Source organism: Oncorhynchus mykiss, chromosome 1 (assembly GCF_057628025.1).
Source record: "Oncorhynchus mykiss isolate SJ-2025 chromosome 1, ASM5762802v1, whole genome shotgun sequence".
NCBI lineage: Eukaryota > Metazoa > Chordata > Actinopteri > Salmoniformes > Salmonidae > Oncorhynchus > Oncorhynchus mykiss.
The window spans coordinates 61,596,063-61,619,284 of NC_143022.1; the positions used below are offsets into that span (position 1 = coordinate 61,596,063).

A 23,222-nucleotide genomic window follows, 5' to 3' on the forward strand; every position below is an offset into this window, starting at 1 on the left:
ACTGCGGGAGGATAAAGGCATATTTGTCTGTCCACTCCTCTTTGAAAGCTTGATTTTCTGTATCAACTTTCCTGACTTTTGCACACGCCATTCTATAAATTTCGCCTCTCGCTCCGGCTTTGCTTCTCTCGCTGTCTCTCTCTGACAACATCAGTCTCCTAACATGCATTGTAAACATTCGCTTTGATTGGCTGAGTTTCGTGAAGTGATTTAAATAACGCATGTGATTGGACAACACACAGTAGTATGGAATGCTGTCTGGACATTCCCAGCTGTGCTGAGCCAGTACAGTATGTGTACATTGAAAAAAACAGTTGCTTCATCAGTATTTAACTTTAAAATTATTTATGAGAAATGTGTCGAGGTCCAGATAGGACCTTCACTCGGTCCGGACCTGGACACGAGGTCCGCCAATTGTGCACCTCTGCACTACAACAAAAAGCGGCGCAATGGAAACACTGCCAAATGCGAAGCTCGATCCTTAGCCCCTCCAGTCCTACTGACCTGAGTGCAGAATAGGAGCCCAGCGACAGAGAGGCGAAGTCGGGGTGGTAGTACAGGTAGACAGAGGACACGCAGGTGGGCAGGATGTCCACTACTCCCACTGCCACGATGCGGCCATCCAGCCAGTACTGTTGGTGGAAGGAACCGTAGCCCGCCGCTGGTCCATCCGGAGGCGTCTCCATCTGAGAGAGAGGTTATAGATCACAATAGTACAAACACAAATACAAACTGGAAAAATGGAATTGACCTAGTGACTGAATCATATGAATCCCCTGTTAGTGCTTTGGCATTAGCAGGTTTCACACACACACACACACACACACACATTTACAGTGCATTGCGAAAGTATTCGGCCCCCTTGAACTTTGCGACCTTTTGCCACATTTCAGGCTTCAAACATAAAGATATAAAACTGTATTTTTTTGTGAAGAATCAACAACAAGTGGGACACAATCATGAAGTGGAACGACATTTATTGGATATTTCAAACTTTTTTAACAAATCAAAAACTGAAAAATTGGGCGTGCAAAATTATTCAGCCCCCTTAAGTTAATACTTTGTAGCGCCACCTTTTGCTGCGATTACAGCTGTAAGTCGCTTGGGGTATGTCTCTATCAGTTTTTCACATCGAGAGACTGAAATTTCTTCCCATTCCTCCTTGCAAAACAGCTCGAGCTCAGTGAGACATTGGATGGTGCCCACATTTATCGTGTCCCTGCTTATAAATATCTGGGTATCTGGATTGATGGAAAAAGCTCTTTCAAAAAGCATACTGATGAGTTAGTTAAGAGGGTAAGAATAAAAATGGGCTTCCTAAAAACAGGAATGCCTTTCGTTAAATAGCAGAAAACAAATAATTTAGTCGACATTCATTTCGGCTTTAGATTATGGCGATATAGTCTATATGAATGCAGATGCCACTATTTAAACCATTGGACGATAGGTTCATTACACATCAATGCATTCTGTATCAGAAAGTAGGCAGGTCCTCTCAAGTCTCGTAGATCAATACACTGCTCTCTTTTTGTTTATAAGGCCTTCTTGTGCTAACGTCCAGGGCATTTCAGACAGCTGTTAGGGGACCTTTTCACTCAAGGAGAATGTTTGTTTTTTATGATTGATTGTGTTTTGATTTGTGTATATTGTCTATATGAATGTGAAGTTCGATGTGTATTTTGCTGTGTATAGTTTCATACAGGGCTCAGCTTTGACTCCATGTCAAAAGAAAGGTTCCATTAAATAAATAAATGCACAGGGGTGTACAGTAGCCCGCACTCAGCCCGCTAATAGCTCCCAAATGTGGAGGGGGATCAGGCTGGGGTGTAGGTAGAGCTGTGTGTGCTAGCCACCGAAACACATGGGGGACGCCTTTTAATAAAAGACCCTGTATGAAATCCATCTCGCCAGGCAGGGTGTGGAATGTGGCCAAGCTTACTCTTGGATGTGTGTGTGCAATACAACTCCTGTTTAGTACCCAACAGATTGCATGCTGGGTTTTTCAAATCAACTGGCTTAACTGCTTTACATCACACATACTTTAGACAGCTAGTGGGGCTAGGGGGCATATTAAGCCTGAGGTGGACTGGTGTATGTGCATGTGTGAAAGAACGGTTGAAACAGGATCCTTCCCCACGGCCCATCTGGGCCCGGGGCAGACGCCGCTTGTTATCACAACACAGAGAGAGCTGCCGTTGTTAATCCAACAGTGTGAAAACCCCCAGAATGCTGCTTGGCCACTGACCAGCAACAACCACCTTGACACAATTAAACCTGTCTAAATATAACCCCCCCCCCTCCTCCCAATACCTATAATTGGACCTCCAGGACCCCTACAAACTCACAGCTATCTTTCCCAGAAGACCTCCACCGGTCCTGGGCTCCACATTCCTCTTGTACCCCCTTGGCGGAGCTGTGTTAGGTGAAGCTTACCGTAAAAAGAAAGGCAAATTTGCTCCAGCGCCGGGCTGCTGTGTTACCAAACGCTAGCTGATTACCTGGGCGACACAACAGAGCATTGGAGACGGGGACAGGGGTATCCGTTCACTATGTGGGCTAGGGGGTGAAGTGTTTGTGTGTGGTGAGCAGACTAGAGGAGAGAAGACTAGAGGAGGACTAGCATGGGGCAGACTTTCAGCAGATGGGAGTGAGTGAGAGGGAGGCCGGGGGTAAAATGGAGAGTGTTAAGCTGGGAGAGTGGAGGTGGAATTGGGGGGGGGGTCTGGTTGGTGGCTGTATTAGCTACACTACCAGTCAAAAGGTTTAGAACGACTCCTCATTCAAGGGTTTTTCTTTATGTTTTCTATTTTCTACATTGCAGAATATGCCTGGATGACAGCTTTGCACACTCTTGGCATTTTCTCAACCAGCTTCATGAGGTAGTCACCTGGAATTTGTGGAATTTACTTCCTTAACCTCTTAGAGCTCTAGGGGCGCTATTTCATTTTTGGATAAAAAACGTTCCCGTTTTAAGCGCGATATTTTGTCACGAAAAGATGCTCGACTATGCATATTCTTGACAGTTTTGGAAAGAAAACACTCTGAAGTTTCAGAATCTGCAAAGATTTTGTCTGTAAGTGCCCCAGAACTCATTCTACAGGCGAAACCAAGATGATGCATCACCCAGGAATTAGCAGAATTTCTGAAGCTCTGTTTTCCATTCTCTCCTTATATGGCTGTGATTGCGCAACGAATGAGCCTACACTTTCTGTCGTTCGCCCAAGGTCTTAGCAGCATTGTGACGTATTTGTAGGCATATCATTGGAAGATTGACCATAAGAGACTACATTTCCCAAGTGTCCGCCTGGTGTCCTGCGTCGAATTCGGTGCGCAATTGCCAGCTGCTTCCACTTTACCATTTGATTCAGGGGAGAAAGCATGTGTCCAAGAACGATGTATCAATGAAGAGATATGTGAAAAACACCTTGATGATTGATTCTAAACAACGTTTGCCATGTTTTCAGTCGATATTATGGAGTTAATTTGGAAAAAAGTTTGCGTTTTGAGGACTGAATTTATGGATTTTTTTTGGTGGCCAAATGTGATGTATAAAACAGAGCTATTTCTAATACACAAGGAATCTTTTTGGAAAAACTGAGCATCTGCTATCTAACTGAGAGTATCCTCATTGAAAACATCAGAAGTTCTTCAAAGGTAAATGATTTTATTTGAAGGCTTTTATGTTTTTGTTAATGTTGCGTGCTGGATGCTAACGCTAATGCTAACGCTAAATGCTAACGCGAAATGCTAACTCTAGCTAGCTACTTTTACACAAATTATTGTTTTCCTATGGTTGAGAAGCATATTTTGAAAATCTGAGATGACAGTGTTGTTTACAAAAGGCTAAGCTTGAGAGATGGCATATTTATTTCATTTCATTTGCGATTTTCATAAATAGTTAACGTTGTGTTATGCTAATGAGCTTGCTGATAGATTTACACAATCCTGGATACAGGGTTTTTTTCATAGCTAAACGTGACGCAGAAAACGGAGCGATTTGTCCTAAACAAATAATCTTTCAGGAAAAACTGAACATTTGCTATCTGAGAGTCTCCTCATTGAAAACATCTGAAGTTCTTCAAAGGTAAATGATTTTTTTGAATGCTTTTCTGTTTTTTTGTGTAAATGTTGCCAGCTGAATGTTAATGCTAAATGCTACGTTAGCCATCAATACTGTTACACAAATGCTTGTTTTGCAATGGTTGAGAAGCATATTTTGAAAATCTGAGATGACAGTGTTGTTAACAAAAGGCTAAGCTTGAGAGCTAGCATATTTATTTCATTTCATTTGCGATTTTCATGAATAGTTAACGTTGCGTTATGGTAATGAGCTTGAGTCTGTATTCACGAACCCGGATCCGGGATGGGGAGATCAGAAAGGTTAATGCGTTTGAGCCATTCAGTTGTGTTGTGACAAAGTGGGGGTGGTATACAGAAGATAGCCCTGTTTGGTAAAAGACCAAGTCCATATTATGGCAAGAACAGCTCAAATAAGCAAAGAGAAACGACAGTCCATCATTACTTTAAGATATGAAGGTCAGTCAATACGGAACATTTCAAGAACTTTGAAAGTTTCTTCAAGTGCGGTCGCAAATACCATGGGTGAACAGATGATCTCCGCATGTGTATTTCCCACCGTGAAGCATGGAGGAGAAAGTGTTATGGTGCTTTGCTGGCGACACTATCTGTGATATATTTAGAATTCAAGGCACACATCACCAGCATTGCTACCACAGCATTCTGCAGCGATACACCATCTCTTCTGGGTATTGGCTTAGTGGGACTATCATATGTCTCAACAGGACACTGATCCAACACACCTCGAGGCTGTGTAAAGGCTATTTTACCAAAAAGGAGAGTGATGGCGTGCAGCATCATATGACTTGGCCTCCACAATCCACCGACCTCAACCCAAATTGAGATGGTTTGGGATGAGGCGGACCGCAGAGTTAAGGAAAAGCAGCTAACAAGTGCTCAGCATATGTGGGAACTCCTTCAAGACTGTTGGAAAAGGATTCCAGGTGAAGCTGGTTGAGAGAATGCCAAGACTGTGCAAAGCTGTCAAGGCAAAGAGTGGCTATTTGAAGAATCAAATATATTTTGATTCGTTTAAAACGTTTGGTTATTTCATAGTTTTGATGTCTTCACTATTATTCTACAATGTAGAAAATAGTACAAATTATGAAAAACCTTGAATGAGTAGGTGTTCTAAAACTTTTAAAACACAGAACTGGTAGTATACCTCTGGGGCTCCTAGTGGGCACCACATCTGGAGGCTGGGTGGGGCCCCTGAGCTGTGGCAGTCTGTCTGGGGCTGGGGAAAATGCCCGTCAGTGGAAGGCATGCAGCCTGTAAATTTCTTGGTACAGGCTCTGGCAGCAAACACTGGAGTCTTTGTCAGAGCCTAGGTTCACTTAGAATTTAGTCAGAAGTGAGAGAGTGGGTCTCCATATGTGTGCGAGAGTGATTTTTCTTACCCCCTCTGAGCATGGCCATGAGTGTCTGTCAGTGAATGGTTGAGTGTCTATTTACTTTCGGTATGTGTGTGCACTCATATGCGTGTGCGTTTACACACGGGTATGTATGTGTGCACTTGTGTGTGTTTATGCAGCAGACACGTTTAAGAGGTAGATCTTGTCTCACTCTAACCTGCGCGTCACCTCCCAGGTCAGCCTAATGGCTGTGTCCTTGCCACAATGACAACAACGTAAACATTCTCTACCGCTAAACAGTAAACTGCCTCTGAGGCCTCAAAAGGGGCCCAAATCCCTCTGATGGGCCTCCAAACTCCCCCTTTCCTTCCCCCTTCTCCACGCTCTCCCCCTCTGGTCTAGTGCAGGGGAGTAAAAGTGTAATTTCTTAACTCAAACAAATGCACATTGCAGTATTGGAGTAGGAGCAACTGTTCCCTATGGTCAAATAAAATCTGAGATGAAAAACCTAGCAACAACTACTACCAGGTAGACTCCCCTCACAGGTATGCTTTCACTTTTCAGAATAAGAAGTCTGTGCGGTTTCTATAAACAACGACACTGCATAAACATTGCTATGGCAGGTTTGATTGAATTCCTGCCTGAGTGCTCCATGAGTTTTCAGAAGGCTCCGTGGCCAAAGTGGAGTGGAGCACTCATTAGGTTGCTGCTCATGGTCTGGTTTGGGGAAGAGAAGAGCAATCTGGGCAGACACACAGTCTGGCACGGTAATTGTATAATCGTGTAACTGACGATTATGGATGAACACAGTCATGAAAATAAAACAAAACGCCATAACCGTTTTAATAGAATAAGAAAATTATATACAGTCAAAGGTTGAGAGAACTATGAAATAACACATATGGAATCACATAAGCAAAAAAAGTGTAAAAAAAAAATCTAAAAAGTTTATATTTGAGATTCTTCAAAGTAGCCACCATTTGCCTTGACAGCTTTGCACTTGGCATTCTCTCAACCAGTTTCACCTGTATGTCTGCAAGGCCTATATCATCTGCTAGCATATGTCATGGAGATACAGGTGAAGCTGGTTGAGAGATTAATCCATCCTAATGACAGAGAATATATATTTTTCTCCCACTGTCATAAGACACACTAGAGAACAGATTTCTTCTTGATATCTAATTTCATGGTTAATAATGTGATTGATTGCAAGATTTGGCCCATGGCCCACACAGATCATGCTACAGTAGTTACATGTTGATATAAACTCTGAATATCTGAGGAAGGGTAGATTTAGACTAAACACCATGCCATTACAAGATGAGATATTGAGTCAAATCAGTAGCAGATGATCTTAGATCCTTTTTTTCACAGATAACACATTTCAAACTGCCTGCAAACAGAAATTTCAGTTGCATGAAATGTATAACAAAAATGGCAGAACATGCACTGTTTAGGATTAGAACACGTTTTAATGAGGAAGGTGAGAATACAGGCAGGCTACGAGCAACACAAAAAATGCAGAACCCTTCTAATGTAATCCAAATCTAACCTTATCCAAAGAGAAACTGTGTTTCAGCATTTTTATGAAGATTTCTATGCAGCCTAATGTTCAGCGGGCCCCATACTTTTTTGCTTGTTATAGAATTACCTAGATGATCAGATAACTAGGTAGAGGACTTAGACTGTTCTGTAACAGAAGAGGTTAGAGCCACCATTTTATCTATGAACGTAGGGAAGTCACCTGGTCTGGATGACCTTCCTGTAGAATATTCTAAAAAGTATATTGACATTATTGTACCATTTAAAAATGCCTCCCTTCCGTACACCTTTAATGAGGGTTTGATGTCGTTGATCCCTGAAAAGGACAGAGATATGACAGAACCTGGGAATGTTAGAGCCATCAGCCTCCTCAATGTGGATTGTAAGATTCTTACTAAGACCTTTGCGATACGCTTAGAGAAGGCCTACCTAATATAAAACAAGTAGGATATCATACCATATCATACCAAGTAGGATTTATGAAGAACAGGTCCTCTAATACGAGGCTCTGACACCTAATGTGGTTGAAACCGCCATTAAAAAAAAGCCAGACTACGGTTTGCAACTGCACATGGGGACAAAGTTCGTACTTTTTGGAGAAATGTCCTCTAGTCTGATGAAACAAAAATATAACTGTTTGGCCATGATGACCATCATTATGTTTGGAGGAGAAAGGGGGAGGCTTGCAAGCCGAAGAACACCATCTAAACCGTGAAGCACGGGGGTGGAGGCATCATGTTGTCAGGGTGCTTTGCTGCAGGAGGGACTGGTGGACTTCACAAAATAGATGGCATCATGAGGCAGGAAAATTATGTGGATATATTGAAGCAACATCTCAAGACATCAGTCAGGAAGCTAACGCTTGGTCGTAAATGGGTCTTCCAAATGGACAATGACCCCAAGCATACTTCCAAAGTTGTGGCAAAATGGCTTAAGGACAACAAATGATGATGGCCACTCCAAGGTATTGTGCGCCTCCAAGTGCAACAGCGCTCTCTGATTAGCAGCCGTGTCAGTTTGGCAGCTGAGCGTGTCGGAGGGAGATGCATGTGCTTCGCGGTTTACCAGATCTTTTTAAGATCACTCCGCAACCTAAATGCTGCAGCGAATGACAGCCAATGACTTGTCATTCCCACTCGCCGTTGTCTAAATTCTGCTCAATTCTGCTCAGGTCAATTGCCCTGAAACACAAATACAGCGATGAGTTTCTCTTTGTTTCATCCAAGCTTTGAGAAATAATGAGGAGCACCCACAATGTGTTTTGTGTGGGTGAGTGTTTAGTAATGAGTCACTCAAAACGAACAAATTAAAAAGACACGTCCTGGCCAAACATCCACAGCATGACCAGAGTTACCATGTTTGCGGTTCTCTCGCAAAATTGGGCAACTTTGAAAACGATGTTGTGGGTGAAAATGTATTGGTGGCGGGTTTTGGGCCTACTTCTAAATCACACAGCGCCACCCCGGTATTTCTCTTTAAAAATAATAATAATATATATTTAACTATAGCCTGCTGCTGCTGACTACCAGGCAGTGAGCAGGTTGCTACTAGCAGCACACGCGCACATGGTGACAACCTTTTACCATTTGTAGGTAGGCTATTTATATTGGTCATTATGAAGACACCCCTTTTCCGTAAAACATTAACGCCAAGAACTGATAACTGCGATAAGGCATTGGAAAAGGACTGTTGGCGCACTACAGCTCTTTAGATACGTTTGCTCACAGGTGGTTTAAAGTAAACGGCATTCAAATGTCGACTTCTAATGGATAACCGTATCAAGCAAAGTGTTTTACTCGTGCTCAGTTCTAAGGTACTGGAGCGCTAAGCGAGTGGAAATTTAAAATGGATGTTATGGAACTCCCTCACATGCATCTGTTATGGGGAAAATGGGAAGTTGTCAATTGTGATCATGGTCACAGCACTATCGTGAATGTATCATTCTCCACATTTAATGTTAGTTTCATTGTGGACTTTTCGCTGAAATTAGATGTTGGCCTTTTCAGGGGCTATAGACTACCTGCATCTAGCTCAGCAAGATGCAGGTAGCCTATAAACAATACTAAAGCTCTGATTGCCTACCGAACTGTTATTAGACCTGTGCTTGTGTCCGCTAACTAGATTGTACCATATAGAATATAGATATTTTTTTATATATTTAACTAGACAAGTCAATTAAGAACAAATTCATAATGACAGACGACGCTGGGCCAATTGTGCGTCGCCCTATGGGACTCCCAATCACAGCCAGATGTGATCCAGCCTGGATTCGAACCAGGTTCAATAGTGACGCCTCCTGCACTGAGATGCAGTGCCTCAGACCGCTGTGCCACTCAGGAGTATGCTCTAATTACATTGTTATCCAGTTTATAATAGCAATAAGGCTCCTCAGGGTTTTGTGGTGTATGGCCAATATACCATGGCTAATAAGGGCTATGTCCAAAGTACAGCCATTAACTGTGGTAAATTTGCCATATACCACACCTCCTAGGGATTTATTGTTTAATCATAGCAGTCAAAACCAGTTAAATTGACATCCATTGATAGAAAATGATCTGGAGAGTTTAAGGGTGATTGATTTTTTGTCTTGCGACATTCTTAAACGTTCAAGATTTATTATTTTGATGGAAAAACTCATTTAGCTTCTTCGTCGTTAAAAAGCATGTAGAAATTCCTTAATTCGCTCGATAACGTTATGGAAAAAGGGTTTCATGGATAAATGCGTCAACTCCTCTCTTGCTGCGAAAACATTTTTTGGGGGCTAGTTTTCAGGCCTTGTGTGCAGGTTTTCAGAGGTCATTGGGCTAGAAATTTTAGATGGATCTGGCAACACTGAACATGACAGTAAACACAGGGAGTTATTTCAGAACAGGGCAGAATGCCTCAGGAAACAGTTTTTTGACAGTGGAATAGTTAGTCAGCAAGCAAGGCATTGTTATTTTATAACAGGTGATGATCACAGCAGAAATAGGGGAGCACTATCTCTCATAATAGTAAAACAATCCCCTTAATAGCTAACAGCTAGCAAGGTAAATTTAGCCAAAGCAAGCTAGCTAGCTACTGAAAGTGCAACCCAAAGTAACAGTACATATGAAGATGAAAAATGAGCAGGCCTACTCTACTGTACATCTTACTATAGAAATTATTGAAGAAAACAAGTATAGGTTGGAACTATTGCTGTTAAAATAGAGTAAAACAATGTATTCTGAACTGGAATAAACAGATTGAACCAAAATGTTTTTGAGGAAAACACTCAAGCAGTTCTGGATTGCTCATCTACAACAGGAAGTGGTCTCCTGCTTGACTGAAAAAGAGGTAGATGTTCTGATCCAGTTTGGCACCACATATCTATGAGTCTAGGAACAGTGGGTTAACTGCCTTGTCGGCTCGGGGAGATGAACTTGCAATATGAACTTGCAACCTTTCAGTTGCTAGTCCAATGCTCTAACCACTAGGCTACCCTGCCGCCCCTCATTAGTGCTTTGTGTTTGTGTTCTGGTTTACATCTATCTGATGTGATGAATCAGTTGATTCCAGTTCAGAATTAAAATAATTTATTATATTTTAACAGCAACAGTTCCAACCTAGACAGTGCTTTTAACTGGGAAAAATAAACATGAAATAGCTATTTATATTTAATTTCATTGTTATTTGTCTTTATTTGTTATACATATAGTTGCATGTTTTCATAAGCTTGAGTCCCAGGAAAACAGAATTTCTAATTTAGGTCCCAGACTGAAAAAGCTTAAGAAACGCTGCTTTAGGCAGAAACTAAAACAGGAAGTGCCCGTACTTAGGTCTATCCAATAGGTCTGACCAATAGGAAAACTTAACGTACCCCGATATTGAATCGTGGCAAGGCAACTGGGAATATGGCCGAAAATAAACAAGAAAGAGTGTCAGTATATTGACAAAGTGGAGTCGCAATACAACAGCTCAAAGATGAGACGTATGTTGCAGGGTCTCCAGACAATACGGATTACAAAAAGAAAACCAGCCGTCGCGGATATCGACGTCTTACTCCCAGACAAATTAAACAACTTCTTTGCGCGTTTTGAGGACAACACAGTGCCACCGACGCGAACCGCTACCAAAGACTGTGGGCTCTCCTTCTTCGTGGCCGACGTGAGTAAAACATTTAAATGTGTTAACCCTCGCAAGGCTGCCAGCCCTGACGGCATCCCTAGCTGCGTCCTCAGAGCATGCTGGTGTGTTTACGGACAAATTAAATCAATCCCTAACCCAGTCTGCTGTCCCCACATGCTTTAAGATGGCCCGTAGCACTCACTTCTGTCATCATGAAGTGCTTTGAGAGACTAGTCAAGGATAATTTCAACTAGACCTTACCTGCCACCTTCGACCAACTTAAATTTGCTTACCTCCCCAATAGGTCCACCGACGATGCAATCGCTATCACACTGCCATATCCCACCTGGACAACAGGAATACCTACGTAAGAATGCTGTTCATTGGCTACAGCTCAGCATCCATGGGTCTTGACCCCACCCTGTGAAACTGGGTCCTGGACTTCCTGACGGGCCACCCACAGGTGGTGAAGGTAGGAAACAATATCTCCACTCTGCTGATCCTCAACACTGGGGCACATTCTTAGCTCCCCCCTGTACTCCCTGTTCACCCACGACTGCGTGGTACACCTCCATGTACACCTCCAACTCAAATCGCCAAGTTTGCAGACGACCACAATGGTAGGCTTGATTACGAACAACGACGAGACAGCCTACAGGGAGGTGGTGAGGGCCCTCGGAGTGTGGTGTCAGGAAACAGCAAAGGAAGCACCCCCCTATCCACATCGACGGGATAGCAGTGGAGACGGTGGAAAGTTAAGTTCCTCGGTGTACACATCACGGACAAACTGAAATGGTCCACCAACACAGACAGTGTGGTGAATAAAGCAGAACACCGCCTCTTCAACCTCAGGAGGCTGAAAAAAAATTTGCACATTCAAACTTTTACAGGTGCACAGTTGAAAGCATCCTGTCGGGTTGTATCAACACCTGGTACGGCAACTGCACCGCCCATAACTGCAGTGCTCTCCAGAGGCAAAAAAGATCATCAAGGACAATAACCACCCGAGCCACTGCCTGTTCTCCCCGCTTCCATACAGAAGGTGAGGTCAGTACAGGTGCATCAAATCTGGAACCGAGAGATTGAAAAACAGCTTCTATCTCAAGGCCATCAGATTGTTAAACAGACACCACTAACACAGAAGCGGCTACCTACCTACAGATTTGATATCATTGGCCACCTTAATAAATGGAACACTAGTTACTTTAAAAATGGTGACAGGGGGCAGTATTTTCACATCCGGATGAAATGCATTCCCAAATTCAACTGCCTGCTACTCATCCCCAGAAGATAAGATATGCATATTATTAGTAGATTTGGATAGAAAACACTGAAGTTTCTAAAATTGTTTGAATCATGTCTGTGAGTATAACAGAACTCATATGGCAGGCGAAAACCTGAGAAAAATCCAACCAGGAAGTGGGAAATCTGAGGCTTGTAGTTTTTAACTCAGCCCCTATTGAAGATGCAGTGGGATATTGGTTATGTTGCACTTCCTAAGGCTTCCACTAGATGTCAACTGTCGTTAGAACTTTGAGGATTCTACTGTGAAGTGGAACTGAACGAGAGAGGAATGAGCCAGGTGTCTGGCAGATTTCCACAGGCTCTGAGGAGCGGTCACGAGAGTTAGCTCTCGTTCCATTGCTTTTCTACAGACAGAGGAATTCTCCGGTTGGAACATTATTGAAGATTTATGATAAAAACATCCTAAAGATTGATTCTATACTTAGCTTGACAAGTTTCTACGGGCTGTAACGGAACCTTTCGTCCGACGTTCGGCTGGACCTGAACGCGCTTTTGGATTTGTTTACCAAACGTCCTAACAAAAGAAGCTATTTGGACATTATCGAACAAAACAAACATTTATTGTGGAACTGCAATTCCTGGGAGTGCATTCTGATGAAGATCAAAGGTAAGTGAATATTTATAATGCCATTCCTGACTAATGTCGACCACCCAATACGGCGGATATCTTTTTGGCTGCTTTGTTGTCTGAACGCTGTACTCAGATTATTGCATGGTTTGCTTTTTCCGTAAAGCTTTTTTGAAATCTAACACAGCGGTTGCATTAAGGAGAAGTATATCTCTAATTCCATGTATAACAGTTGTATTTTCATCAACATTTATAATGAGTATTTCTGTAAATAGATGTGGCTCTCTGCACAATCACCGCATGTTTTAGAACTACTGAAAGTAACGCGCCAATGTAAAATTAGATTTTAGTCGTTCCAGTAATTGGCAGCAGAGAACTGGAAGAAGAGGCAGCCAAAGAAAGAATTGGCTTTGGGGGTGACCAGTGAGATATACCTGCTGGAGCGCGTGCTACGGGTGGGCGCTGCTATGGTGACCAGTGAGAAGAGATAAGGCGGGGCTTTACCTAGCAGAGACTTGTTGATGACCTGGAGTCAGTGGGTTTGGAGATGAGTATGAAGCGAGGGAAAGCCAACAAGATCATACAAGTCGCAGTGGTGGGTAGTATATGGGGCTTTGGTGAAAGGCAAAACGGATGGCACTGTGATAGACTGCATCCAATTTGTTGAGTAGAGTGTTTGAGGCTATTTTGTGAAATGACATCGCCAAAGTCGAGGATCGGTAGGATGGTCAGTTTTACGAGGGTATGGGTACTGGGTACACTGTTGAGACTTGCGCAAGACGTAAAACGTATCGCTGGTTTGTTTTCATTCCTGTATTGAACACAGAAAGACCAGTCTACAATTTGATCGATTATTAACGTTTAAAAATACCTAAAGTTGTATTACAAAAGTAGTTTGAAATATTTTGGCAAAGTTTATAGGCAACTTTTGAAGTATTTTGTAGTGACATTGCGTTTTTTGTAAGCTGTTTTTTCTGGATCAAACACGCTTTATAAATGGACATTTTGGATATATATGGACGGAATTAATCGAACAAAAGGACCAATTGTGATGTTTATGGGACATATTGGAGTGCCAACAAAAGAAGTTCGTCAAAGGTAATGCATGTTTTATATTTTATTTCAGCGTTTTGTGTTGCGCCTGCAGAGATGAAATATGCTAACCCCTTTGTTTACTGCTAGTGCAGATGGTGCAGGCTATCAGTTAAGAGCTTCTTATGCTTTCGCCAAAAGCATTTTTAAAATCTGACATGTTGGCTGGATTCACAACGAGTGTAGTTTTAATTGAGTAACTTACATGTGTGATTTAATGAAAGTTTGAATTTTATAATATTTTATTTGAATCTGGCGCTCTGCATTTTCCCTGGCAATTGGCCAGTTGAGACATTTGCGTCCCGCCTATCCCTACCTATTAACACAGTGTCCAACGAAGGGCCAGAGGTATACAGAATGGCGTCGTCTGCGTAGAGGTGGATCAAAGAATCACCAGCAGCGAGAGCGACAGAGAAGAGAGTCGGCCAGAGAATTTAACCTTGTGGCACCCTCAGAGACCGCCAGAGGTCCGGACAACAGGCCCACCGATTTGACACACTGAACTCTGAGAAGTAGTTGGTGAAGCGAGGCAATGATTTGAGAAACCAAGGCTGTGAAGTCTGCCAATAAGAATGTGGTGATAGACCGAGTCAAAAGCCTTTGCCAGGTCGATGAATTCCGGCTGCACAGTAATGTCTCTTATCGATGGCGGATATGATATCATTTAGGACCTTGAGCGTGGCTGAGGTGCACCCATACCAGCTCTGAAACCAGATTGCATAGCAGAGAAGGTACGGTGAGATTCAAAATGGTCGGTAAACTGTTAACTTGGCATTCAAAGACCTTAGAAAGGCAGGGTAGAATAGATATAGGTCTGTAGCAGTTTGGGTCTAGTGTCTCCCCCTTTGAAGAGGGGGATGACCGTGGCAGCAATCTTTGGGAATCTCAGAAGAAACGAAAAAGAGGCTGAACAGGCTAGTAATAGGGGTTGCAATAATTTCGGCAGATCATTTTAGAAAGAGAGGGTCCAGATTGTCCAGCATGGCTGATTTGTAGGGGTCCAGATTTTGCAGCTCTACCAGAACATCAACTATCTCGATTTGGGTGAAGGAGAAGTGGGGGAGGTTTGGGCGAGTTGCTGTGGGGAACGCAGGGCTGTTGACCGTGGTAGGGGCAGCCAGGTGGAAAGCATGGCCAGCCGTAGAAAAATGTCAGTCATTCCAGGATACCCGGGCCAGGTCAATTAGAAAAGCCTGTTCGCAGAAGTGTTTTAGGGAGCGTGACAGTGATGAGGGGTGGTCGTTTGACCGCAGACCCATTACGGATGCAGGCAATGAGGCAGTGATCACAGATCTTGGTTGAGGTGTATTTGGAGGGCGAGTTGGTTAGGATGATATCTATGAGGGTGCCCGTGTTTACAGATTTGGGGTTGTTCCTGTTAGGTTCATTTATAATTTGTGTGAGATTGAGGGCATCAAGCTTAGATTGTAGGATGGCCGCGGTGTTAAGCACGTCCCAGTTTAGGTCACCTAGTAGCACGAGTTCAGAAGATAGATGTGGTGCAATCAATTCAATATGGTGTCCAGGGCACAGCTGGGGGCAGAGGGTGGTCTATAGCAAGTGGCAAGGGTGAGAGACATGTTTCTGGAAAGGTGAATTTTTAAAAGCAGAATCTCGAATTGTTTGGGACCTGGATAGTAAGACCGCACTCTGCAGGCTCTCTCTGCAGTAGATTGCAACACCACCCCCTTTGGCAGTTCTTTTTTTTATTTTTATAATATGTTTATTATTTTACAATAAAAAATCAAATAAAAGACAGCAATACTAACAATGACATTCATTGTACTGTTGAATGGGATGGCCAATTTAGAGGACAAAACAAAATTTAACTCACACATACACAAAATAAAACAAAATCTTATTAGGTGGTACATGTATAGGAAGACAGCATATAGTCATTACAAGCAGTGTAGTTAAGCCAAAAATAAATATTGAGTGGAGTACAGCACAGAGTAGCAGCAGATCGTCAACCCAGTTATGAAGCGGGACTAGACCATTTATCCAGTATCGGCTGCCATATTTTGTAAAACATTGGACTTCTATTGGAGGTATTGTATCGAGTATTTTCCATATGTATTACATTTCCTAAATCCCGTAACCACATTTCAAAGGTAGGTATAGTCTCCAGTTTCCAAAATTGCAATATGAGCCTTTTGGCTAATAGAGTACAAAGAGAGACAGCTTTCCCTTCGTGATTATTCCCATCAACTGTGCCAAACAGAGCGGTCAATGGGTCTGGGGCTAGAACTCTATCAAAGGCTCTAGATAAATAATCAAAAATGAGAGCCCAGTAAACATGTAACTTAGGACATGTCCAGAATAAGTGGGTCAACGTCCCCTCATCCTGCTTGCACCTCTCACACAGTGGTGAGGTGTCCGGGAATATTTTATGCAGTTTTACTTTTGAGTAATGTAACCTGTGTATCACCTTAAACTGTACAAGGTTGTGTCTGGCATTCAGTGAACTGTGGTTTATATTCCTGAGAGCTTCTACCCAGTCCTCATCTGAGATTTCTGAGCCAAGTTCTTGTTCCCAAGCCCTTTTAATGATGTCTGTGGATACCTCTATGTGGGCTTGTAGCACATCATACAGTCTAGAGACCGACCCTTTTAAATGGGGTTTGACAAGGATCAAGCTATCTAATGTAGGAATTTTTGGCTTCATGCCATACTGTGGGATATGTGTCCTTACAAAATTCCTGATTTGGAGGTATCTGAAAAAATGTGTTGTTGGCATGTTGAACTTTCCCTGTAATTGTTGAAATGAAGCTAACTGACCATCTATGTATAGATTACCAATTGTTGTGAGCCCCTTCTCCCTCCACTGTGAAAACACCACATCATCCAATGCGGGGTAAAAAGCATGATTCAGGCAAATCGGGCTGTCAATGTATACAGTGGGTATTGTTAAGAAAATACCTAATCTGTTTCCAGATCCTAAGCGTATGACAAATGACTGGGTTAGAGTCATAAGTGGATTTTTTCACATATGATGGGCTATTAACAAGTGCAGGGAGTGAGGAACGTTGACAGGAGGCCTGCTCAATCAAAAGCCATGCAGGCATATCCTTCTGTCTCATCGCAGGTAAGCTTTCCCTCCAGAAAGACACAATGTTCAGATTAGCAGCCCAATATTACAGTTTAAAGTGAGGAAGGCCAAAGCCCCCCTCTATTTTGTACTTGCATAAATGCTTCTTTGAAATTCTGGCTGCCTTGTTATCCCATAAAAATGGAGTTACTATTGAATGCAGTTTCTTAAAATAGCTTTGTGGTATGAAATTGGGTAGACATTGGAAGAGGTAGAGAAACCTGGGTAGGACAACCATTTTAATAGCGTTTATACGACCAACCAAGGAGATAGGCAGAGTCTTCCAAAAATCTATATTTTGTTTAAGCTGATATATTTTCATGTCCCAATTCGCTTTCAATAGCTGATCAAGGTCTCTTGTCACTACAATGCCAAGGCTTGTGAAAGTCCATCACTGTTCTAAACGGGGTAGATGGCAGAAATTGCATATCCACAGGCCGTGATATTGGCATCAACTCACTTTTTTGCCAGTTTATCTTGTAGCCAGAGAAGGAGCCAAATGTGTTTATCAAGTTAAGTAAGGGTGGAATAGAAGTTTTAGGCTTGGACAAAAACAAAAGAACATCGTCTGCATATAGGGAAATTTTGTGCTGTGTGTCCTTTATTTTAACAGAAGCTATATCGGCACATGCCCGAATGCGAGTAGCAAGGGGTTCCATGGCTATAGCGAAGAGAGCAGGCGAAATAGGGCACCCCTGTCAGCACCCCTTGAACAAGCGGAATGACTGCGACATTTCTTGATTGGTTACCACGGACGCCATTGGGTGTGCATAAATAATACTTATCAATTAATAAATTCCTTTCCGAATCCGAAGTGCTCCAGAACCGACGACATATATTTCCACTCAATCCGGTCAACCGCCTTCTCTGCATCAAGAGCTATTACCACTGCCTCAACCTTATGATCGTGATACATTACGTTGAAAAGACGTCTCAAATTGTAGTGTATGTGTCAGCCCGGGATAAAAACCTGTCTGGTCAGGGTGTATGATGTCAGAAATATATGTTTTCAATCGGTTTGCCAATATCTTTGTCAACACCTTGTTTTCTATGGGGAGTAACGACGCGGGGCGATAAGACGACATCTCCATGGAATCCCCATCTTTTTTCAAGATCAGTGCTATTGTAGCCTCATACAATGTTTGCGGGAGTTTGGCATTTTCTTTGGATTGTTTAAACATTCGCAACATAAGTGGAGCTAGACTGGCGCAGTACTTCTTATAGAATTCAATTACATATCCATCGGGCCCAGGGGCCTTGCTGTTTGGAAATTGTGCTATCGCTGTGTTAATTTCCTCCAAACTTATCCCTGCATCAAGTGCAGCAGCTGCCCCCCTGTCTAGTTTAGGAAGTTCACATTCAGCGAGGAAGCGTTCCATAGTTTGTGGATCAGTAGCATCGCATTTTGATTGGTATAGCTCTGAGTAAAACTGCGCAAAGCATTTATTAATATCCTGCGGATCTGTTACTATTTTACCCTTCTTGTCTTTTATTTTGTGAATAGCTCTAGATGCCTGTACATGCCTTAGCTGTCTTGCTAATAATTTATGTGGTTTGTCACCCAGTTCAAAATAACTTTGTTGCGTTCTAGCAAGTAAAGAGCCCACCCGTTTCGAAAGGATGGTATTGTATTCATATTTTAACTTTGTGATCTTCTCAAGGACTGTATACGAGGAATTCGTCCTAAAAACGTTCTCCTGTTCCCCTAACTCTTTCAATTTCTCTTAGCCTAGTATTGGCGCGTTTCTTCCTCTCTGATGTATAAGAAATAATGTAACCTCTAATCACAGCCTTTAGAGATTCCCAAAGGGTGGAGTCGTCAACATCCCCCGTGTCGTTAGTTCCGAGGAAACAGGCAATCTGCTCCTTCAAATACTGACAAAAAGCCTCATCTTTCAGCAGGTATGCGTCTAAGCGCCACGGTTGCCGACCTGTCGACATATTGTCGAGTTTCCGCACCATGAACACAGGAGAGTGGTCCGTAATTAGAATAGGGTGATAGGTAACCGACTCAGCCGCTGAGATTAGTTTGGAGTCCAACAAAAAATAGTCAATTCTGGAATATGATTTATGAACTGATGAAAAAAAAGAGTAATCCCTGTCTGTTGGGTGCGTCAGTCTCCAAATATCGACAACGTTAAGGTTTGTCATCAATGTATTTAGACAGACACTGGCATTTGATTGTTGAAGTGACCTTGATAGCTGTTTATCTAAAAGAGGATCTAACGTACAGTTAAAGTCCCCTCCAACAATAACACTTGTATCCAAGATATTTGGTATGTCCTTAAATACCCTTTGAAAAAATAATGGATCATCGAAGTTGGGTACATATAAATTGACCAAGGTTACTGGTTTTGAATTCAGTGTACCAGCCACAATAATATACCGACCATTAGGATCTGAAATCGAGGATGAGTAAACAAACGGAATGTTTTTCCTTATCAGGATTGCTACCCCTCTCGCTTTTGCATCAAAGACAAATTCAGTGGGTTTCCCTTTCTCAGTCCTCCTGGATGCCACATATTCGGATGTTCTGGCATCTTGAATGTGACTCAAGCATTTCCAGTCGGGCTTTCAGGGTTTTGTCGTCATTTTTGAACGTTGCGCACTGTTTCTCTATGTCCTGTAGCCTGGCCTCGTGATCGACTGTCGTCTGCTCAACCTCATGCACCCTTCTCTGAGTTGCCTTCACAGTTTCGGCCAAAGTCCCAATACTCTGAGATATCAGCCAACCTTGTGTGCACCTTCTTGCTTAGTGAGTTTATGGCAGCCAGTATGTCACTTTGCGTAGGCTCTGTGGGGGACTCTTGGAAGCTAGCCTCTTCAGCTAACTCCTCGTGGGTTGGCGACGTTGAAATTGGTTTGCTGTCTCTCTCATTCAAATGATCTCCCTTTTCTGGTGCCTTTCCCCTTGGTCATATTTGTTTGAAGATATAGGTCGTGAGAGGTTAAGATAAATACTAATTTGTTTCAAAATGGAGCGGAGCTCTAGCAAAGCACGTCTACTCCATAGCACGCTCTCTACCCCCCCCCCCCCCCCCGGCAGGGCTATAGGCTCTGCAGTGAAATAAGACAGTGATCACTAATCAGGACAGTAATGGACAGGGCATATTGATATTAGGGAGAGGCATGCGTAGCCAAGTGATCGTTGGGTCCAGTGAGTGGTTGGGCTGGCTGGGGGTACGGCGATTCAGACAGTTAGCAGGCCGGTGGTAGCAGTTAGCAGGCCGGGGCTAGCAAGCTAGCATAAGGGCCTTAGAGGGACGTTGCGATGGGGAAAAGTCTGTGACATCGATAGACCAGTCGTGGAAATAGTAGGGTTCCAAGTAGCAGATGGGTCCAAGTCCAATTGGCAAAATTGGTATAGTGGTCCAAGAAACTGGCCGGTGGATCAGCTAACAGTCCAATATGCTATAGATAGCTAGCAGGCCCAGGTTAGCAAAATGGGCCTTCAGGGGACCCTTTTGGGATCCTCGGGCAGATTATGTCGGTATTCCAGTCGTGAAGGATCGGTAGGGTTCTGTGCCCCGTACCGGCAGTAGAAGGAGTAGCCCAGGAGCCCTAGTCAGGAGATGGGTCTAGCTTGGGATAGCCCCAGGCTATTTGGTGCTTGCTCCGGGACGAAAACGTTATAGCCAGAAGAAGTCAACACGGGTTGCGGTTAGCTAGCTGCCATGATCCAGATTAAAGGGTTCAGAGTTTGCGGTAGGAATCCGGGGATAAGGAGAGAAAAATAGGCGAGAGCTTTCCGAGCTAAAGGTTAGCTGACTGATAGCTGGTAGCTAGTTAGCTATCTAGCTTCAGTTGAGGTATTCCAGTTCGGAGGAAAATAGAAATACTTTAGAAAAAAAAACAGATCCACACCACATTGGGAGAGGCGAGTTGCAGGAGAGTATTTTGAAGGTGAGGTTCAGGAAAAATATTAAAAAGAATGCGAAGGAAAATAAATGTATAAAAATATATATACATGGGACGAGAAAAGACAAATACATTTTAGATACTACACTATCTATTGCATCTTAGCCGCTCTCTCACTGCTCATCCATATATTTTATATTTCTATATTCTTATCCCATTCCTTTACTAGATTGTATGTATTAGATTTTGTGGTGGAATTGTTAGATATTACCTGTTAGATACTAAAGCACTGTTGGATCTAGAAGCATAAGCATTTCGCTACACTTCGCTACACACCATGTGTATGTGACCAATACAATTTGTACAATATTTGCACATTCTTTTTCAAAACTGTACTTTGCTATCTCAGATATTTTCTTTTCACATTGTCCATTCTAGCACGGTTCCAGCAACTATAGTGGATGCGTAAACAGGCCAGTACATCTCAGTAGTGTGAATCAGGCATTGGGAGTAATTTATACACTTTGGAAATTTAGAAGTATGTAGAGACAACAGGAGGGCAGGGGTACGTACCTCAAGTGGTGAGTCACAGAGAAATCTCCTGAACTGTAGAGGGACGAGCAGCCAGCGCCAAGAGAAAGAAAAGGGAGAAAAATAAACAGTAAGTTATGAGGGTCACTTAATCTCTATAGGCCACGAGTTTCAAATGAAAACCATACATTTTCCCAGTAACTGTCTCTTGTGGTGTAACACTCCCATTCCTGTGCTTATTTAGATGTAATATATCAAATGGAGAGTAAATTCAGTATGCCATAGAGAGCAAGACCGTGTTTTCACAAGAGGAAACATTTGTCTTGAGGATCATACCAGTCGGTGCAGTTTAAGATTATTATTATTTTTTTTTAAATGAGCATGGCCTTAGTATTACAGCATATTGGATGACTGTCATTCATATTCCATTCACCCAGTAACCAAGTTGACACATTCAATACCACCGTGTACACCGTTTCCTGCATCTAGCTGATCTAGGGTGTCATCATTAGTCCAAAACAAGAGTTTATAATGGACAAATTCAGGTAGGTCCATCCCCTTTCAGTTCCGCTTGCTTCAGTTTAAGAAATGTTTTGAATTGGCGGAATGAATGCAACCCTGATCACCCGCGCACACAGTTCACTTTCATAGCAGACGCAAACAAAAAGCATCATCACTTTGCTAGTTGTTTAACTCCTTCTCGCATCTACGCACACTCATCTTTTCTCTTCGCTTGTGGACTTCACAACTGTTGTGCACAACACAACAGTTGTCTGACCAGGTGAAAAAACCTCTCCAAGCCAAACCTTCATACCATAACCGCTACACAGAGCGCTACCACATCCGCCGATATTGCCCTTCCATACCTATGGTGAAAGGTGGCAGATCTACAGCGGTGTTTCTCAGACCATGAGACTTCCCAAAATGGGGTATAAATACATGTAAACAAATATTTTTTTCCTGATCTTATACAGTGCATTCATAAAGTCAGAAACCTTGACTTTTCCCACATTGTTACGTTCGTCTTATCCTAAAATTTATTAAATATCCCCCCCCCCCCAAATCTACACACAATACCCCATAATGACAAAGCAAACAAGTTTAGAAATGTTAGCAAATTGTATAAAACAGAAAAACTAATATTACACGGAACCCAAACCGGCTGCGCGCGTGCGCTATCATGCATAAATGTATTTTGTCCCCCTACACCAAACCCGTTCACGACACGCAGGTTAAATTATCAAAACAAAAACTGAACCAATGTCATTAATTTGGGGACAGGTCGAAAAGCATTAAAAATGTATGGCAATTTAGCTAGTTAGCTTGCACTTGCTAGCTAATTTGTCCTATTTAGCTAGCTTGCTGTTGCTAGCTAATTTGTCCTGGGATATAAACATAGAGTTATTTTACATGATATGCACAAGGTGCTCTACTACGACAATTAATTCACACATAAAACGGCCAACCGAATCGTTTCTAGTCATCTCTCCTCCTTCCAGGCTGTTTCATCTTTGAACTTATATGGTGATCGGCACTTTCATAGTATTACCACGACCACCGGCAAAACAGTTTGTCTATCAATCACCCACGTGGGTATAACCAATGAGGAGATGGGAGAGGCAGGACTTTCAGCGAGATCTGCGTCAGAAATAAAAAGGAGTTCTATTTTAGCCCTTGGCATCGCAGACGCTCGTTGGCGCGTGCGAGCAGTGTGGGTGCA

At 42.7% G+C, this 23,222-nt stretch overlaps 1 protein-coding gene across 4 annotated transcripts in view; it reads right to left on the reverse strand.

Moving 5' to 3' along the window:
- ate1 (arginyltransferase 1) overlaps positions 1–23,222 on the reverse strand; it is a 186,290-nt gene that overhangs the window by 79,839 nt on the left and 83,229 nt on the right. For all 4 annotated transcript variants that reach the window (XM_036980814.2, XM_036980807.2, XM_036980801.2 and 1 more), the window contains 2 exons: positions 21,545–21,577; positions 505–686 (listed from right to left, as the gene is read on the reverse strand). In XM_036980814.2, the coding sequence (XP_036836709.1) occupies positions 505–686; positions 21,545–21,577 (215 nt within the window). The remainder of the gene's footprint in view (positions 1–504; positions 687–21,544; positions 21,578–23,222) is intronic.